The sequence below is a fragment of the Aythya marila genome, assembly GCF_965140915.1.
Source record: "Aythya marila genome assembly, chromosome: 2".
NCBI classification, from domain to species: Eukaryota; Metazoa; Chordata; class Aves; order Anseriformes; family Anatidae; genus Aythya; species Aythya marila.
In genome coordinates, this window is record NC_139043.1 from 53,050,752 (window position 1) to 53,069,848 (window position 19,097).

Here is a 19,097-nt window from a genome sequence, read left to right on the forward strand (position 1 = left end):
CATGTGGACTGATATCCTTCTGAGAATAGAGAGGGCAGCTCTATTCATCTCCCCTTTCAGTTCAGCAAGATGTTGGCTGAGCCAGATGACGGCTGTGTGATAAGATGTTGGCATTGTCAGTCTTCCACTGCTGATAACTTCTGTGGGAATGCTCAGTGTGTGCTCTGATACAGCAGCCTGGTGTTGGCATGGCAGGCGGGGTGGATCCAATTTTTCTGCGGCTCACATCCTCCTTCCCACACCAGAGGCAACCTCTAATGATAAAGCGTGTGTAGGTTTATTCTGGTGATTCCAAGCTGAGGTTTGCTGTGGGAATGTGCCAACATTTCTGGTCAATTGAGGCCGATCGCTGTTCCCAGCTATTAGATCACTAGAAGGCAGCTAAACATAGACTAATCCTTGCTGATGATAAGAATCATAGGGGAATTGTGCAATTGTGGATGGGGTCATGAGGGAGCAAAATAGTCAGTGCCAGAGCTTTTCATGCCCCCTCTGTGGTGCTCCTATCCTTTCTCAGAGTGCTAATGCCATGCTCCCTATACTCCTTCTGCTCTGAGAGTAGGGTGTTTGCATCAGCATGGGGCTGCTTGCATTAGAGCCATACTTCTCCTGCTTGTTTCCCAGGGCTCTTGAAGGAATGAGTCTGAATTTGTTTCTGTGGAATAGCAGAAATTCTCAAATAAGAAGCAGATTCTTAATGAGGCTACCAAACTTCCTTCACACCAGTGCAGCAAAAAAATGATGTGCTTAGGCAACACTTTCCTACTCTTTCATGCCAGCCATAAAACTTTGCTCACAACAAAATAAATGCAGAGTAAAAATGGTCTGCAGTGCACAATCTGAGTAGGTTCAATAGGGAACTGCGTGTTCAAGCAGCTCAGGGAAGGTCATGTTCCTTCCTCCAATGTCAGAGGAAGGCAGTGTTCCTGCCTGCTGAACGGTGGTGGCACTGGAGGATGGAAATGGTCTGGAGTGCCTGGGGGCTTCTGGGTTAATGTGTGCTAATAAATAGGCATCCTTCAACAGCTCCTAGCAGACTTTTTGGTAGGTCCGTATTTCCCATGACTCTGGGGAGAGTTTTTGAAAGTTTGAAATGATAGTTGTGGGCATTTTGAGGTGGCTGCTTCATGCTCACAGCAGTGAGGGAAGGAGCTGTTTCCTTGCTTTGGGTTTGAAGTAGTGTCCCTAGTTATGTCATTACCCCAGTGTCTTTGGCTTGAGGTGTTGTGGGAGAAAGGGGTCTTAAACAACAGAGTTTATCAAAACAAACACACCACAAATAAACAAACAAACAAACAAAACCCTCTTCCCTTCCCCGTCAAGAGTGGAGAGAAAAATGTGTCATCCCTTCCTACACCTCCCCACAGACTGCTGACTTTGCTGGCTGAGGGAACTCAACCAAGGTGAGCTGCCCCAAAGGCACAGCTGTCAGTGCCAAAGTCAGTTATCAAGCCCAAATTTTAGTCCAAGGTCCTTAAGCCAATCTCATCCATTTCCCACATCTGTTAAACTACCTTTGTGGGTTCTCTGCTTCCGTGACTTAAGGTTGTTCTTACTGACAGCACCACCTGCTTGAGCACATCTACAGCCCTTCCCCGACCGTGGCTCTGTTCTTTTAACATGGCTTAGCATGGCTCACGTGTTTCATCTCCTGCTCAGGGATACATTTCCATTCCTAAAAGCACGCTAACAAACATGCAGCATTGAAAACCCTTCCATTTTCCAAGGCCTGCAGAGTCCGTGAAGTCGCTGGCAGTCTCCGATTCAGCAAGGCAGGCACACCTCTACCCCACCTCCAAGCAAGGTTACCTCACAGCCTGCACCAAGATGGCCTTCTGAAGCTATTCCTGGCTGAAATGCAGGAGCTCATCTAGGCTCTTTTTTTATGGTACTCTGGAAGACGTGTCCTGCTGCTACCTGTTCTCTGGCTGCTTTGATGTCTCTGTGCTGTGCCTGCAGTATGCTCTCTGCTGTTGTGGCTTTCAAACAAAAGGGTTAGCAGTTAAATACAAGGTATAAAAATAAAGGAGCTTTCTCATAGCTGAAAGTGATCTCCGGGACCTTGCAGGCTGTCTTGTTTGCTTTCCTCAGCACGACCATTCATTCCACAGTCAGCTGCAGTGCAGTACAAAACAGTAACCCAACCCCGGGTCTCAGGGAATATGTGCTCCCAGGGGCCGTGTAATGGGCTCAGCTCTGAGGCTGAAATGTGATGTGCAAGGCAGCTGTGATTAACGTGCTACTCTCTGGGGCTAATGCTCCAGCGTAGACGGAGGATGTGTCTTGTGTAACAGCTTTTCAAGAGCATGTTTTTCCTTTTTTTTAAATACTTGCTTTTATAATCACGCTACCTTATTTTCTTCTGCCTGGCTCTCACAGAAGCTCTTTTCACTCCTGCCTTTCATACTGCTTTACAAAGATCAATTCCTCTGTGAAACACAAAGGACAGGGAACACAAACAGGGGCACAGAAAGACAGCATGACTTGCCTTAAATTACTCATTAGATGGAAGATGAAGGAAGAAGCAGAACTCAAGTCTCCTGAGTGCCCCACAGATGTGGCTCTGGTCCTCAGAATGAAGAGTAATGGTTCAGTGGAGTGCTCTGCTGTACCACAGCATCATGTGTTTGGGCTGTGCCTCGCACTGAAGTCCAAAGCAAAATTTCAGTAGACATTCATGATGGAGGGACAGAGCCTTTATATTACCGTAAGCATAGTCCACGTTTATTAATGTAATTATTGGTGGTACGGTTCTTCCATTTTACTGGAGGTCTGTTTAGCAAGCTAAAATATCTGTGCCAGCCAGCTTTGCCAAATATTTATCTTGATTTTTTTTTCAATTTTGTAGTGTTCTCTGTTCATTGCACAGGAAAAAAAAAAAAAAAAAAAAAAAAACAACAAAAAACAACACATGCTGAAGGGAGCAGAGTGTAACAGGAAGGAAAAGGCTGGGGCAGGAGCACGCAGAGTCACAAAGCAGGAGCAGAGAGAAACAGCAGGGGCCAGAAACCACTGTTCCCCTTGCAGTCAGTAACTTCTCAGGGCCACAGTGGAGGCAGGATTTGGTCGGAGGAAGCCATGCAGATGCCTCCCGGTTTATCTCTGCAACAAGCAGCAGAGTCAAAACAGTTGTGGTGTTTTCACCTGGGCTGGAGTCCCAGAGTTAGGGGCCAGCTGGAGTCCTGGGTCAAAGACAGGGATGCTGCCAGGGCTGTCTTGGGTCAGTCACAGCACTACTGAGTGCAAACGCCCACCTGATGGCCAGCCTAGCAAAGGGCATCATCTCTCCATCTTACTGTAAAGCACCCCTTGTTTCTGTGGGTGGGAAGTGTCCTTTGGCAACGTTCCTGATAGCGTGGAGGCACAGACTGTGCTTTTCCCTCTAGGAAACAAGAAGAAAGTTTTGAGAACTGTTGTCACAGTCTCTTCTCCCCAGCTTGATCCATTGCCATTTGTCAGCAGCCTTCAATCAGTGCAGCAGTGTTCCTGTCTTAGTCAGTGTGAGTTGATATTTATAGCAGGCTTTTATGAAGCACAGTATCAAATGCCTGCCTGAAATTCAGAGGCACTACCCTACTGCGTTCACTAATTTTATATCTCTGTCAGGGAAGCTGTAGCCTTTATAATCCTGTTAGGTGAAATCCTGATCCCGTTAAAATCAGCAGCGAACCTCCCTCTGACTTTCCTGAGGCCAGGACTTCCCTTGGGATTGACCCCCAGGTTGGTCATCCTGGGGCAGTGCTGGAATGAGCCGGGCTGACGCTCGCCGAAACCTCAGGCTGCGGGATGGTACTGCCAAATGTCATCCCCAGTGTGTAAGGCCAGGCCCGCAGCCAGGGCAATTTGCTCCTAATAACTGGCCGCATTGAAAGCATGCTGGTTAACCTGAGCTGCAGGGACTTCTCAGTTGCTACTGATGCTATTATTTTATTGCCGGGAGTGGCAAAGTTAGATTAGCAGTGGGGTAATTACAAGGGCATATCTCTTTCAAGAAAATCAGTTCTGCAGCAGATGAGTAATGCAGTGGTACATTAAGGTGAGTGTGGCTTTTGCTAATACAGTGCACCCACCAATTACTATGTTCCTTGGCTGTTTCCCCAAATAGACTACAAACAACATGGGCCATAGTGACTTCTTTGTACATGTTCCAATTACTTTACTTTTTATTGTTTAATTTTAAGGAGATTTCATCTCTTCAGTCTCAACCTTTTTATATTCACCTTTTTATTTATTTATTTATCATTTTTAGTCGTGTGGCTTTATCATGCTGGTCAGCCTTTCAAAAGCTCTTTTGCCTCTACTCAGCTGTCATGCTGGCCTCAGTGGTAAAACAGCTATTGCTTTCGTTGGAAGCAGAGTTCATCCAGATGCGAGAAAACAGCTTTCTCTGCTCTTCAGCTGCAATATTAGGGCCCTTTCACATGCAGATAGCTGTATCTCTCTGGCAGTGCTTTTTGTCCTCTCTGAGGTCTGGAAAAGGTATCTAAGAGAAGGAAGCCTGTCATCAGCAGCTTGCAGCCTGCTATGTAGAGCTCCACGTCTTCCCTGAAAGTTTGTAGGGGATCTGCAGATTCAAGAAGGCTGAAACCACTGGTGTGTGCATATGCATTCCAGGAAAAAAATGTGTAATGGGGACATAAGTGCTTTTCCCTGCTAGGATGAGCATTTTGAATCAACATATGCAGTTACAACATTCTCTAGCAGTAACTTAACATTAAACGTCTGGTTAGCATTTCTGAAGAGACAGTTTGACAACCCGCTGTGCTCTGCTAATAAGAAGACACTGCTGTTTTACTTAAATATATATTTGATTCTAAATCTCACGGAGCCCCTGTTTGCTCGTGCTTATCACTCCGTTGCATGTACTCCAGTATTGCACCAGGTCACAGTGTGCTGCATGGGTAGTCACCTGCCTTCCCAGTGTAACTGCTTCTCTAACATAAGTGGCATGCTCTCTTGTCACCCCGCCTTGGCATGTGCATCACTTAGTATAGTATAACAAATTGCCACTGAGCAGAAAGGAAGCAGCACTTAGCTGGAAATGCAGTACCTATTACACGTTCTTTATTTCCCGACAGCTCTCTTTTATTCTTTTTATTTTTTTATTTTTTAAATCAATATCACGCAGTTTGGAGAAAAGTTAAGTGGTCCTGTGTCATACACCACAAATTGCTGCCTAAAAGTATCATTGTTTTTTTTAAGTGCCTCAGGTGGTGGCTTGCCAGCTGTTTCAGGCTAATGAAAGGGGGAAGTAAAATTCATTAAAAATAAATAAATGGTGAATTAGAAGACAAAAATCAGTAAGTGGAGCATAGGCCTTGACCAACATTCCCTGGGTAGCTCCTGTTGGCTTCAGCAGGTGTTTTGTTTCAGTAAAAACTACGCAAATATTAAGTAAGGATTTTAGGGTTTGTCTCCTGCTCTGCATGTTAGTACTGTTACAAACACTTGCCAAGTCCTGAAGTATTGTTGTTTGTTTGTTTGTTTTTCTGAAATGTTTTCTGAACATCTCTAGATGCTAAATTCAGTTCTCTACAAATGAATTACCATCTTGATACAGGCTTTAAATGGGTGATACGAGCAACTGGACATGGGTTTATTGTAGGTTTATTTTTTACAGTTTTTGCTAGTTAGGAACATGCTGTAGACAGGACAGACATAGACATGCTACAGAGCTGAAATCCAAAGCAGATGGTTTTCAAACATCCCTTACAGTCGAGGCTTACTGGACCAATCGTGAAATTAATTTGCCTCCAGAACGTATGATCTGTTTCATGTCAGCAGCATGCGCAGTGAACAGTATGGTGAACTATATTCTTCCTGGCTATATAGCTCAACTAGTAAAAGATCTGGGTAACAGTTTACAGTACCACAATTAGTCTTTACTGCACTAGTCTTAAAATCTCCCGTATGTGTGATATTGTTCCTTCTGTCTAGGCAGGCAATGTGGTGACAGGAGAGATGGTAGAAGAACTTATTCTTTCTGGAGCAGATATTATTAAAGTGGGTATTGGACCAGGTAAGTCAAATCCAGTCAAAAAAGGGTGATTTATGGTAACGTTCATGGAGGAATTGCCCAGATGGAACCGTGTATAATGCTGCAGCTGCTTGCTTGTCCATTAGGATTCCTAGACCCCCTCAGGTCAATAAAGTAACAATACCCTTGCCCATAGTTGATTTAAGAAATGCATGGGCAGGGTGATAATGTTATGTACTACAATGTGTTAGATATTACATTTTCTGGAAATTATGATGCCTATTGTTGGAAGCACTGAGTTGCCTAAGGTGCTGACATAATCAGTGGTGATATGTATTGTGTTTAGGAACACTTTTTCCAACCTGTTGAAAAAATCACGAGTCATTCCAGGTACAGCTCAGAGGATACTGTGTTCAGAGTTATCTCCTCCTACCAAGGAAAGACAGGTTTCTAAATAGCTTTTTGATTTGTGTTGTAAGCTGAGGTTGCACATATTGTCAATGTCTTCAAGGTTAAAGAGGCATTAAGTAAGTGTGAAGTATGGATAACATTGCCTCTACCTGTTAATACTGCCCAGGAGCTGTGATGCTCGTTAATGCTATCAGGCACTATCTATTAATGTTGTCTATTCCTATGGATAAATGAGAGGACCACAAACTTCAGTCTTTTTCCTGCCATCCCTTCCCTAATACTGCTCTTTGGTACGTAGTGCTATATTGTCTTTCATTTTCTTCTCCCCCCTCCCTTGTGTATTTGTTCATGTGCTCCTTTCTCTTGCCATTTTCTTCACGGGTTGCAGCTGGGGCTAGATTTAAACTGTCTGGCACATACCACTGGCAGTATAGCTGTGATCAGCCAGTGCAGTGCAGATGAATTGTTTACTCTATATTGGCAAATGGTTATGGACCATGAATGGATAAATTGAGCACAGCAAATGATGTAATGAAGGTTGCAGTTGCGCCTAGGAAGGCAGCAAACAGCAATAACTACTGCAGAATAGCTGAAGAGTAAGCAACAGAGATGTTGAGGTGCAATTGTCACAGGAAAGTTCAGGTAGAAAAGAAGAAATGGAGTTTATAGCCTCACAGTAGAAGCAGTTAGGAGTAAATGTTGCATAGTCCTCCCTGGAGACCTGCCTTCTTTACACATTGACCAACCAAAAATGCAGGTAGCAGGTGTAGCTCTTGAGACTCTCTCCCAGGTAACAGTCTATCTTTTGGTATATGGCAATTATTTATCGTAAAGCATTAGGGATATAAGTACGTACTTACTCTGTGGAGATGGTCTTAAAATTAATTTTCATCCTACTTTGCAGAAATAAGTCTGTTGACACCTTGTCAGCTCTTTGAAAGATCATTGGAAACTTTTACTTTATTGATTGTTTAAGTGTACCTAGATACCAGTTGGGTGAAGAGATTTCACTGCATTTAGTTTAGAATCTGTTTTCTTGTTATCATGCAGACCTTTATGGCCTATATCCTAAATTATAAGACCTGAATTGCCAAAAAGTAGTCGTTGTTTTAACTTCTAATTTGACTACAAAAGTGGGGAAGGAATTCCAGAAGGTCTATAGCCGTGTTATCATGTTAAGCTGTGCTTGAAGTGGGGTTTTTGAATATATGCCTTTATTTTTATATATATATACCCCTTTTTATATATCTATACATGCACCATATATGTATATATATGTATATAACGTAGTGTAATAATCAAATATAATTAGTGCATTTCCTGTAATGTTACGCTATACAGCTTTCTGAGTGTTATTTATCTTGGTTTTTAAATGCTGTGTGCTGATTTACTTCTATTCCCACCTACTGTGATCAACCAAAGACTTCTGCTTTAAATGTTAAGCTCAAGGTGGATTTCTCTCGCTTGTGGAAAATCTCCACACACACACACAGAGAAGATAAAAGCACAGATTTTTTCGTGAGAATTATTTTTAAAGACGTAGAAAAGAGATAAATAGAAATATTTATTGGAAGAAATATTCAGATATTAAAAGCTGCTGTTATGCCTCACTGAAGCTGAGACTCAGGTCCCTGTGCCCCCCTTCTCTTTAGGCACATCGGTCAGATTTTCCTTCCCATGAGGCAGTAATTCCCTCAGCAGCAAACATTATGGATGAGACTTAAACTGGTAATTGGGGCCCTGGAGAAGAAGGGGTAGTGTTAGTCACCTTGATTACAGATCCCATGAACTGGTGTGACAGCGTTTCAAAAACGAATTTTCTGTGTGTTCCTTTTATCCATGAGGAGCTAAAATTTGCAATAGAGACTCCATGAAGGGAAAAATAATATAGATAGAACCACATTTTTTTTCCACAAGACAAAGAAAACAAACAGTTTCTTTCCTGTCAGCCTAACCAGCTATGTTTTTTCCTCTTGTTTTCTTGTCTAGGTTCTGTGTGTACCACTCGGATTAAGACGGGGGTGGGCTATCCCCAGCTAAGTGCTGTTATTGAGTGTGCAGACTCAGCACATGGCTTGAAAGGACATATAATCTCTGTAAGTAAATAACATCTGCTCTCAGATTCCCCCTGTGCAAACTGTTGGGGAACAGGAGAATCAAACAGTCCAGTACCCTGCATGTTAAAGGCTCTCTTACTCTCTTCTCCCGTTGACCCCTATACTAGCTCCTGGGTTAATGTAGGTTTAAATGCAAAGGAAACAACTTGCTGTAGTGTTTAAAAAGACTTGGGCACCTCACTCCTCTTTGTGCCTTTGGAAAGTGGCTGCTTACTCCCTGAATGGAGTGTGTTGCTACGTGAACAGAATAAGAAGCTTGGTGGTGTTCTCATATTGAAGCAAACAGTACTCCTTCCTACGAGAGACTTCTGAAAAATGAGTGAAGTGTAAACACGGCTTTCCCCAGAGAGTGGGACTGAGTGACAGGCAGGCAGTAGAGGGGAGCACAAGATGAAATGATACGTGCCCATTTATGCCATGGAAGCTGGATGGATTCAGATAGCAACTTCACAGAGCTCTTTTTGCAAAAAACAGGAGCTTTTCAGAGGTGGGTCTGGGTGAGCACAGCTGGCATGTTTGCTACTGATGTTCTCACAAAGCCCTGGGGAAATACTGAACCTGTGGAGAAGAAAGAGGGTACAGGTGCATTGCCTGCTTGTGGCAGCTTCCAGCCTACCAGCAAGACCAGACTCGCTTCACATGGAAAAAATAAATCTGTCAGCATGGTCTCAGACTGACTGCTGCAGCCTACAGCACCCAAAAGTCCTGTGTGCTTCCGTGTGCCCAGCCACAGGCCTGCCCCTGACTGTGTCAGGCTCGCAGAGTCTCTCTGCAGGCCATCTGTAAGGCAGCTGGTTACGGGGAAGGTGCACGGACTAACCTGGTTTGACCCGGTTGTGACTGGTGTCCTTGTGAGGAAGTGTTTATATTGTTGAGGAAGGAGGGGAGGGGAGAGAACAAACTGATTGTGGATAGGTAAATGGCCTGACTGTGTTTCTTGGAGGTATGGGTAGAGTGGAGCAGGAAAACAGGTACGTGGTATAGTCAAATCTCCCTTCTCTTTATTGTTACTGCATGTACATTCCCCCCTCTCCCTGACTCCCCTATATGAGTTTTGCAGGAAAAAAAAAGAAAAGCAGTCTGTGATTTTATGAGTTGGGCAGTATTACAAATGTTTATGCCTGTAGCAGACGGTTGAATGTGTGTGCAATAGAGCATGAAAGACTGACTCATTACTATGAAGGCTGGGTATATGTGTCGTCCTAGTAGTAGTGCTCAGAAACACGTCCTGGTTTTGCAATAATAATTTTCTGCTAGCGGCTCTCAGAAGAATGTTATTATTCTGATTTCCAAGAAGATATGGAGTGTGTACTTAAACTGTTGAAAAATCGGATGGTTCTGTGCTGCTCCTCCTCTCATTTCTTGCTTTGCAGACGGATCAGCTCCTCACCTGCTTGAATTATGTAGGTTTCAGTAAACCCACACGTAACTCCCTAACCATTACAGGGGGAATATAGGAGGGCAACTTAATAGCTGTCTGCTACGATTACTGGTTCAAGATAATTTCCTTCAGCCATAACTGGAGTCTCTAACACCACTGGAACCCAAGCTAGGGAGACTAGAGCAAGGGTTGAGGGTCTTGTGCCTAAATTACAGAGTGTGCAGATAGACATCAGTGTGCTTGTTGGAAAAGAAGGCTGGACTGCATGGTCATTGCCACAACTCTGGCAAGGGTTTTTCAAAAGAGAGGTACCCTCCCGAGGGGAGACACCAAATGGGAGCAAATTAAGTATATAACAGGGGCTAGAGGCAACAAGCAAACATGGCATCCCCCAAAATGTCCTGCTACTGCCATTGTGTAGGTTCAGGAAGGGGCACACCCTGTCTGAGATCTCTCAAAGGGGATCTCTACAGGCAGAGTACTACCATCTACATCAGTTAGGCAGGAGGAAATATTTCCAACTATTCTTGTTCTGTGCTTTTTAAAATTATTATTGTATTGATATTGAAGTGTCAGGAACAATGTGCAGAGCTCAAAGCCTACCAGCTGTCCTTCGTGTGGATTATAGCTGATGGTGTGGTATGTGTTTGTCTCCAAGAGAGCACCCCAAAGGTGCTTTCTTGCAATTCCTTCTGTCGTGTCCACTACCTTCATCAAATTGCTCCTCTTTAATGTTAGGTATGAAGGGAAGTCCCGCTCACAAAATGAGACAGCTTCAGTGCTGAGCACAGCATGAGCACCACAAGGAACACGGCGCACTTGAAGCCCGTTCTCCAGCAGCTCTGCTAGCTAGGATGGCAGCACAAACTGGGATTTTAAGCATGTTTGTACTACTGAAGTGATCATGTGTGCTTTTTGGAGCTGATATGTTGACAAAGAAGGTGACAATTTTTAGGCAAACATGATAGTCTGAGTGCCTACAGGCACACAGAGAAGGGAGAGGTGAAATTGTACGAGTTACTTTCCTCGTGCTAAATTATCTTTAAGGCTCAAACCTCTCCTCAGAAATGAATCTTTCATGGCTCACTGAAAAAGGAGAGGAAACCCCGCCTAAGATACAGGCACTGTTTCTGTCCTGCGCTGTTTGTCTGGGAGCCAATACTCTCATTTTTTTGTTCTCGCTAATTTATTGGCTTTGAGAAAGTGCAGCAGCGAGTTACAGGCCATTTAACTGGAAACCTCCTTCAGAAACGCCCCACTTGGGATAAAGCTTCTGTTTCTTGTAGGTCAGAGAAATGCTCTGCTGGACAGAGAGGCAGTCACGCGTTCTAGTAAGCCAGCAATGTGGAGAATGGAAAGCAGCCTCGCACGTGTTCCCCCTCGTCTGGCCATGGCTTGATAGGGATCCCAATTTCCCCTTCACCCTGCCTGCGTGATGGGTCAGCAGCGGTAAGGGGGAAGGATGACTAAGGGGTTCTTCCCCCCGCTACTGCCGTACCGTCCCTTCTTCCACGCAGAACGTTTTCCATACAGAACTACGCCCAGCATGTGTAGTTCAGAATAAATGTATTGTTTCTACTGCTGGATATACCACACACTTTATATATCATCTGCATAATAAATAGCTGTCTGCTGATAGCTGCAGTAACAGCTAATTACACTGTTTATTATAAAGGTTGCTTGAAGCATATATGTCATATTTATAAACTTATTATATATAGTTGCATATTATGTTCAACCAGATCATACTTTTTTTTTCCCATCCTCTATTTTTCCTCAGGGTAAATTTCGGGGTTGTAAAATGGGCTGTCTGTTCTGAGAACAAGAGTGGGGAAAACAGCATAATTTTAGCCATGTTAAAATAATTCTGTTGACTGAAAAGCTGTTTTCCCCTCTCCTTCAGCTCAGCAGCCTGCTGTCTCCGAAGCATGCCCTCCGTAGGTCCCATGGAAACCCTTTCCAGTAGGCCTACTTTAGGGTAATCCCAGTTTTCCTGCATTCACGTGGGGATTTGAGGCTGATCCTGCAACAAGCCCCATGACTGTAGCCCAGCAGTCCTACAGGTCATTTTGAGTCCAGACCCAGGCCCCTGCTGGACCTGGCTGAACTGCAAGGGGAAGCTTCCCACATTGAACACAGCAGAAGCATGCTCTGATTTTCTAAAGAAAGTGGTTTATTTTTCACGTGTAATCAAGTGTTTTGACGCATATAGCTTTATTACATCGCATCTTCTGGCATAACTGCTTAGTATGTCCCTGTTTTGCTTCTGTGAAATGCTGCCATTTAGTTTACGTGCTTTTATGAAGAAAGTGGAGGCATTACAGATGAGGAATCTCAGCATTGGTTACTTTTATCTTATATAGTAACACCTGAGCTTTTGGGAAAGTTTCTTAATCTGCCCAGATTTTTGTAATTTAGTGATACTCTAAGGGAGTTTTTGGAAGCCAATGATTAAGGATGACATGGGGAGACACCCTATCCTTGTGAAAGCATGAAGCCTCCATCGCTGCCACTACTGGGTTAATTATAATAGTCAGACACTGAGCCACCCAACAAGAACAGACAGAAACCCATCTACCGGAGAGCATTTGTAGCCTGCCTGTCTCAGTCAGGCAGTACGAGTCAGGCAAATTTCTGACACTATTCTTTGAAGATTATTAGACCCCTCTTTCTACCTCTGCTGTTCCTCCCCTGACACATGCACACACACACACTCGCACCCTCCTCCAGGCTCTGACAGACTTGTCAGAGGGAGAGAATTGCACCAGCAGAGCCCTTAACAGGAGAGGGAGAGATTCAGCTGTCAAGCCCAGCACTCATTTCTGGAGCTGACAGCAAGAGTGTCTAGCTCAACAAAAAAAGCATAATGTGCTAGAGGTTATCAGCAAATGAAATAGAAGCCTTTAAACCTCTATTAGGCACTGTTTCCAGTGGGATGCCCTTTGAAAAGCCACTCATTTTCAGATCCACCTGCTCAGTTTGTGCCTGAATCCTTTTCTGTGCACAGAGGGGCTCCAACGCTCAGTCCCACTGCCAGCTACCCGTGGAAGTTGGCTCTGAAATGCCTGGTGGTGGGGGGTGCTGGCTGAGCACAGCCACGGGTCGTACACAGGCAGGGATTTCTGCCACCAGGGAGGTGAAACAACATGGAGCAACCCTTCAGGTCTGGGAAGCAGATTCAAAAGCAGGAAGCCTGTCAGCAGTCTGCAAAGGACCCTGATCTTCAAAGAAACGAGGAGCTCTCTTGTCGCAGGGACTGTGCAGGGTAGAAGGATCTTTCATCTGATCTGCAGACCTTTACAAAAACCTAACGAGCCATAGCACATGAGCTCTTCTGTGTGCCTTCCCTTTTTTTACAGCCCTATCACACATACCTAACTTCCCTCCCCTCAACCAAAACACCCTCAGCAGCCACATGGCCCTGCACTGAAACTGAAACACGGAGTTATAAAATGCTAAAGATCTCCAAGTGCTGTTGTTTCTTCACCAAGCACATAGCAAACAGTGAGAAGTATGATGAGAGATTAATTTTCACTTATCAAAGACGAGATTGCCCGATTTGCTTAAAGATTATCAGATCAAAATCCAACGTATCTGATGGTGTATTTCCTCAGCCCTCCTACTGTGACCTTTTAATGTATTGTAAACTGCTGAGAAAGTTATTTTAAATGTCTGGTGGTTTATGGTAGGGGTTTGTGGTACCTCTGCATCACACATCCTTTCGTTAAAATGGCAGGGAATGATTCAGATCGTAACAGAGGGGTTTTTTGTTTTCCAGTTTCTGGGATTTAGGAAAGGTTTATCAGGAATTTGCATTGCTGCTGTTCCAGTGGTATGACCAGTAGACTACACGAGTAGAGTAAAGGAGCTTAAAGGAGGAAAGCGGTAGAAAGGCTAATACAAATTCCCTAAAAACTCAGCTAAAACGATGTGTAGCAGTGATGCAGGCAGCTCTTGATGTGCTGCTCGTGAGGAGGGTCCATCCAGCTGGAGGTCACAGGGTGCCAATGCTCACTGGGTCCCTTCTTCTTTTCTTCATGCAGGATGGAGGATGCAGCTGCCCAGGAGATGTCGCCAAAGCGTTTGGTAAGGACAATGTTTCGGGCCACCAGTTACACCCTGCGTGACTCCAGCACAGCCAGCAGCGATGCAGGAGTCAGTTTGACCCTGAATGTGTAATCAGCAGTGGGTTACGTTTGTCCCTGTGGGTGACCGCAGTGAAATTAATACGCCAGACATGAATTTGCTCTTTGGACCAGACAGTCCAAATTCTGCAGGGCGAAAGCATACAGTGGTCGAAGTCCTATTTAGAAACTATCTGCCAGGTGTGCATAAGATACAGCTACTGGGACAGTAATACAAAGAAAACTGATAAGGATTTCTTCTGAGTAGCGTTCAAAGCAGGTTGTAACACTGCCAAATCTGCCTGACCTGAGCCTGGATGAATGAAGAGACGGTGGAGTGTGTGTTGGGCAGAAGAACAAAAGGGAAAGGCAGGCCAGGTTCCCAGAGATGTTCTTGGGATCAGCTATCCACTTGAAGAGATGAGATTTTATTTATACTGTATCTCTTAGAGCCGAGCAGATGTCTCAAACATCCAAGTTAATAATTAACAGGCTTTGCTCTCCTGCCAACAGCTTCAGTAAATTGCACCAGCTTTTGCTGATAGAACAGAGAATGTAATCTGTATTTTCTGTTGGGCATGGGAGTTACATCAGTGTGGGGGGGTCAATGTCATGATTGTCACTTAGCCATAACGTTGTGGCTGCTCTTCATGTGAACAAGGGAATAAATATATCCTGGGCTGACAGGACACCTAAAGGCACTCTGCCAGAATACCAGGCCCTCGGGAGGTGTCACAGCAGGGTAGTGCCTGGAGTACAGCAGGACAGCACAGTCTCTCATTGAGACTTCGGGGTGGTACGATGCAAGGCAGAGCATGTTACGATGCAGAATCCTGCTCAGCAAGAAGCTTTGCAAGCACGGAAAGGAAGGTCAGGCCTCAGCTGAGATTACAAAACTGCCAAGAAAAAAAAAAAAAAACGAGCCTCCTGGAAATCTTGAAGCTGAAATCTGTCACCAAGTTTGCCGACAGCTCCTGGTTTTAGACAGGCCAGATGACAAGGAAGATGTAACTAGGGGATTTGTGCTACCCACAAGGAATTGGCTGTGCCTCAGGATTTCACAGGACCCTTGTGTTACCCGGTGGGTGATGTGGCACAGGGATTGATACTTTCAGCTGGGCCAATTTGACCTCACTGAACAGCAGCATCCACCCTCTGACAACGAGACTGTGTGACAAAAAAAAACACCACCCAGCCTCTCTTCAGCCCGCCCTGACATCCTGCTGCCTGCAGCGAGGGCTGCGTTGGGTCTGGCTTCCTCGGGCTCCTCAGCTCGCCGTGGTTCGTGCTGGTGTCGCCAGGACGTGGTGAGCCAGCACTGCAATCTCACTGCCTGCAGAGCTGGGGGGCTTTTATTGAAGGTGGATGGCAAAATTAGCACCTGGGGATGGAGGGCTGGGTGAAGGATGGACAGGAGACACAAAGAGGGCTTTTGGTTAACCATCTTAGGGATTATGCCATCTCTTCTTGGTGGATCATTGTAAAGTCCACGGAAGGGCCATTGAGGTGCTCATTATAAAGCAGTGGCAAGGCAGCCATTTGGACAGTGAAAAGTGTGATAAAAACCTAGATGCGAAGAGTAGCATTGAAAAATGGCTTACGGTGTGACTGGAGGGGGGGTGAGAAGAAACATGAAGATGCTGAGAAGCTCTACAAGCTTGAACATCTACTGGTGACAGGAATCAAAGCTAGATTGGGCATTTTGACAGGGAAAACAAGCCTAGGACAAAAGGCAAGGGGCAGAGAAACTGAAGGTAGGGGACAAAAATGTGTGGAGTTACAGATGTTTTGGGAAAGACCGCTGGGATTCCAGAACTGCTGCATGGAAACTGGGTATGGATTTGGGCAACTGCAGATGACACCGCTATCTGGGCATTGGAGATGGTGATGGGAAAGGTGTAGGTTGGTCAGGAGGCGTTCGGAAAGCATGAAAGGACCTTGTGCTGACCTCTGGGATGGCTCACATGGCTGCACCCTTGGGAAGGCTGATAACACGAGCACATTTCTCAGAATGCCCCGGGGAGGCACTGCTGTCTCCATTCTTAAAAACGAGGGGAAGTCAAAGCACAGAAATGCTAAATTCAGTCGCCTGAGGTCACATATCTTTTTGTGACACAGCCAGGAACAGAATGTGCTTTTTGAGTCCTGCGCCAGCATCTTCAACATGCTATCGCTGCTCCTTTCAGCAGCGGTGAGAAGGGATACAGGAGCAGAGAAGGAGAAGGGAGGAAAAATCAGATGGCAAAGTCAGCTGGGAAGAAGCTGGTTCCAAAATATACCTGACAGATCATGCTGGCTTTTTTCCCTGCTTTTGGAGGCTGTGTCTGTACACCTGCTGTTGCAAAGGCTCAGTGCCTCAGCTGGAGCACAGGTGGATGTTTTTTTTCCAGGGCCAGCTGCAGTCCAGGCACTGTTATTGCTGTACCTGCCTGGAGGGCTGGCCAAGGTACAGATCTAGGCTGATTCCATGTGAATTTGTGCAGAGCTGATCTGGTTATCAGTAACTCGTATCATCAGGCTTGCAGGAGACAGCTGAGGGACTCCATCATTTATTTCATTTTGAAAGAGTTACTTAAGTTGGAAGAGTTTCAATCCTGTAATTCAAGCATGTTTGCTTTCCTCCCAAAAAACACAGTCAGAAGAAGGAGAATAGGTAGACACTTAGGTGGGGAAGAAGCAGAACTCTGTGATCCTGAAGTGTAGATTTCATTTGTCTTTTTGGCACTAATAATGTGGAGGCTGTGAGACCCACAATCAGAGCTAGAAATTGTTAAGTTGCTAAGCTACTATCCATCATGTTTGAGAAGTTGTGGCAGTCCACTGAAGTTCACAGTGACAGGAAAAACCTCTGTTTTTTTTTTTTTTAAAAAAAAGACCTGGGAAACTACAGGCCAGTCAGTCTCACCTCTGCTTGGCAAGGTCATGGAGCAGATCCTCCTGGATACTACGCCAAGGCAGAGGGAGAACGGAGGGGTGGCTGGTGGCAGCCAGGAGGGTGTCACTGGGGGCAAGCTGTGCCTGACAAATCTGGCAGCCTTTTGTGATGGGGTCGCAGCAGTGGTGGGTAGGGGAAGAGCAACTGACAGCATCTGCCTGGACTTGTGCGAAGCATTTGGCACTGTCCCACACAATATCCTTGTCTCTAAATCAGAGAGACGTGGATTTGGTGGACGGACCACTCAGTGGGTAAGGAATTGGGGGATCCAGGGATTGAAGGGGTCCCCGAATTGGGATGGTATTGGCAAGGCAGAGTCTGGTGTCTTTTGGCAGGCCTTTGACTTGTGTAAAAGCCCTCTTTGAAACCTTGATCCCAAGTCTATCCCTTCTCCATCATGTTGTTTTCCTCCATCCTTGAAGGAGAGACCAACCTGATTTATCAGAGTACTTATTTTTTTTAAAATGTGGAGCAAAAGTTTGCCAGGTAACAACAGGAGCTCCCCACCAGTAACTGGGAATGTCGTAAAGGGTGAGCTTTCCCTCCGGTTTTGGCAAGGTAATGGTAGGATCAGGCAGGAACAAAACCGAGGCTTTAAAACTCTCGTTGCCATCTGCAACAAGAGAACCCAGGCAGGACAGCTGAATGGGTGCCTGCCTATAAGCACTGCTTGTGATGTGCTCAGCACTTCTGCATAAGCCTCATTTTTAATATCCCCTTACAATCCCTTTGCCATTCCTTTCTAACAACAAGGAGGCAAAGGGAGGTGAGGTCAGTGGAGCAGCTGGATCTGCTCTTTGGAGAAAGGGAGGAGGGAGGGAACTGGCTTTATAAATCAAAGCAGACTCCACAGCTGCCGTGTGTCCTAAGATCAAAACAGTCCCAGATTCAGGTTTGTGTACGGAGCTTTTAGATGGATGGCAGAAGCTGTGTAGATTTGACAGTGACCTCGCTTGCCAGATCTCGAGGTCCAGTGATACTGTTTGGATAGTGGCAGAGGTCAGACCAAATCCTAAATGCCCAGCCTGGCATCTCCCCAGCATTTGGACATGTTCATGTGGTGTGGTGGGGTTAGTCCAGGCCCACCTGCTTTCTGTGAAGTGATGTTTATATCCATCTCAGGCTCCTGAGAGTAAAACCCAAAGTTTTCTAAGCAAGGTAGGCCAAAATGTCACGGGAGCTGCTGCTGCTTTCCATTTAAAGTGTCAGAGAAGCAGAATTTGCTGTGTTTCAATTCTTCAGTTTGCTGCAAGCGATAGGGGCGAGGACTGTCTGTACCAAAGTGCTCAGGGCTGGCTGTTGTTTCTGGAGGCCGCTGTGTGCTTGCTTTGTCTTTCACCCTCTTTCCGTTCCCTGACGTGTTGCTCTGCTGATCACAGGAGCCGGCGCCGATTTTGTCATGCTCGGAGGAATGTTTGCAGGCCACGACCAGTGTGCTGGAGAGATCATGGAGAAGAATGGCAAGAAGGTGAAGCTCTTCTACGGGATGAGCTCTGATACAGCCATGAAGAAGCACGCAGGAGGGGTTGCTGAATACAGGTAGGAGCTCCTGTAGTAATTGCAGGCATGTGACTTCTGGAGGTGAATTCTGCCACAGACATCAGGTGGAAACAGGCCCGTGCCTCTCTTCTCGTTTAGGAAGAGGCCACTTATAGCAGCAAATTGGGGTAGCCATTAGTCACTATTCTGACCTTCAGGCCTCTAAAGATGTGTATGAGTTGCACGTGGGAACATGGCACGCCAAGCTGTGGTTTCTGGCCCTCTGCTTACCCAGATTGTGTGTCCTGTTGGTGTGTTGGTGCGTACACATTTCTCACCCCTTTGGGGGTAACAGAGCACCAGAGCAGCCCATTACCCATCTCCCAAAATTGTTCAGCATGTGGGAGCTTGGATTGTGAGATAAAATCCGCAGAGGGTGCTTGGGGAAAGCAAGGAAGACAGGCTTTGCAAAGGAATCTTGTCTATTGCTACTTTGCTCCTGAAATTGGTGAGAATTTTGACTCTCTGAAAGAGCAGTTGACTCTGGAAAACCTCCGACGTCTTTTCTCTTACCAGTGGCAGGTAAGGACACTGCCCTTAGACAACTTTGAGAGTGATTACTGCCTTACATGATATGCTGATGACTGAAGGGATCCCTTTTAAAGCTTCTCTG

The 19,097-nt window shown here is 45.5% G+C and overlaps 1 protein-coding gene across 1 annotated transcript in view; it reads left to right on the top strand.

Moving 5' to 3' along the window:
• Positions 1-19,097, top strand: part of GMPR (guanosine monophosphate reductase) — a 35,714-nt gene that overhangs the window by 7,759 nt on the left and 8,858 nt on the right. Inside the window, exons 5-8 of the mRNA XM_082752358.1 lie at positions 5,938-6,019; positions 8,378-8,484; positions 13,930-13,972; positions 18,325-18,484. Of these exons, the coding sequence (XP_082608484.1) occupies positions 5,938-6,019; positions 8,378-8,484; positions 13,930-13,972; positions 18,325-18,484 (392 nt within the window). The remainder of the gene's footprint in view (positions 1-5,937; positions 6,020-8,377; positions 8,485-13,929; positions 13,973-18,324; positions 18,485-19,097) is intronic.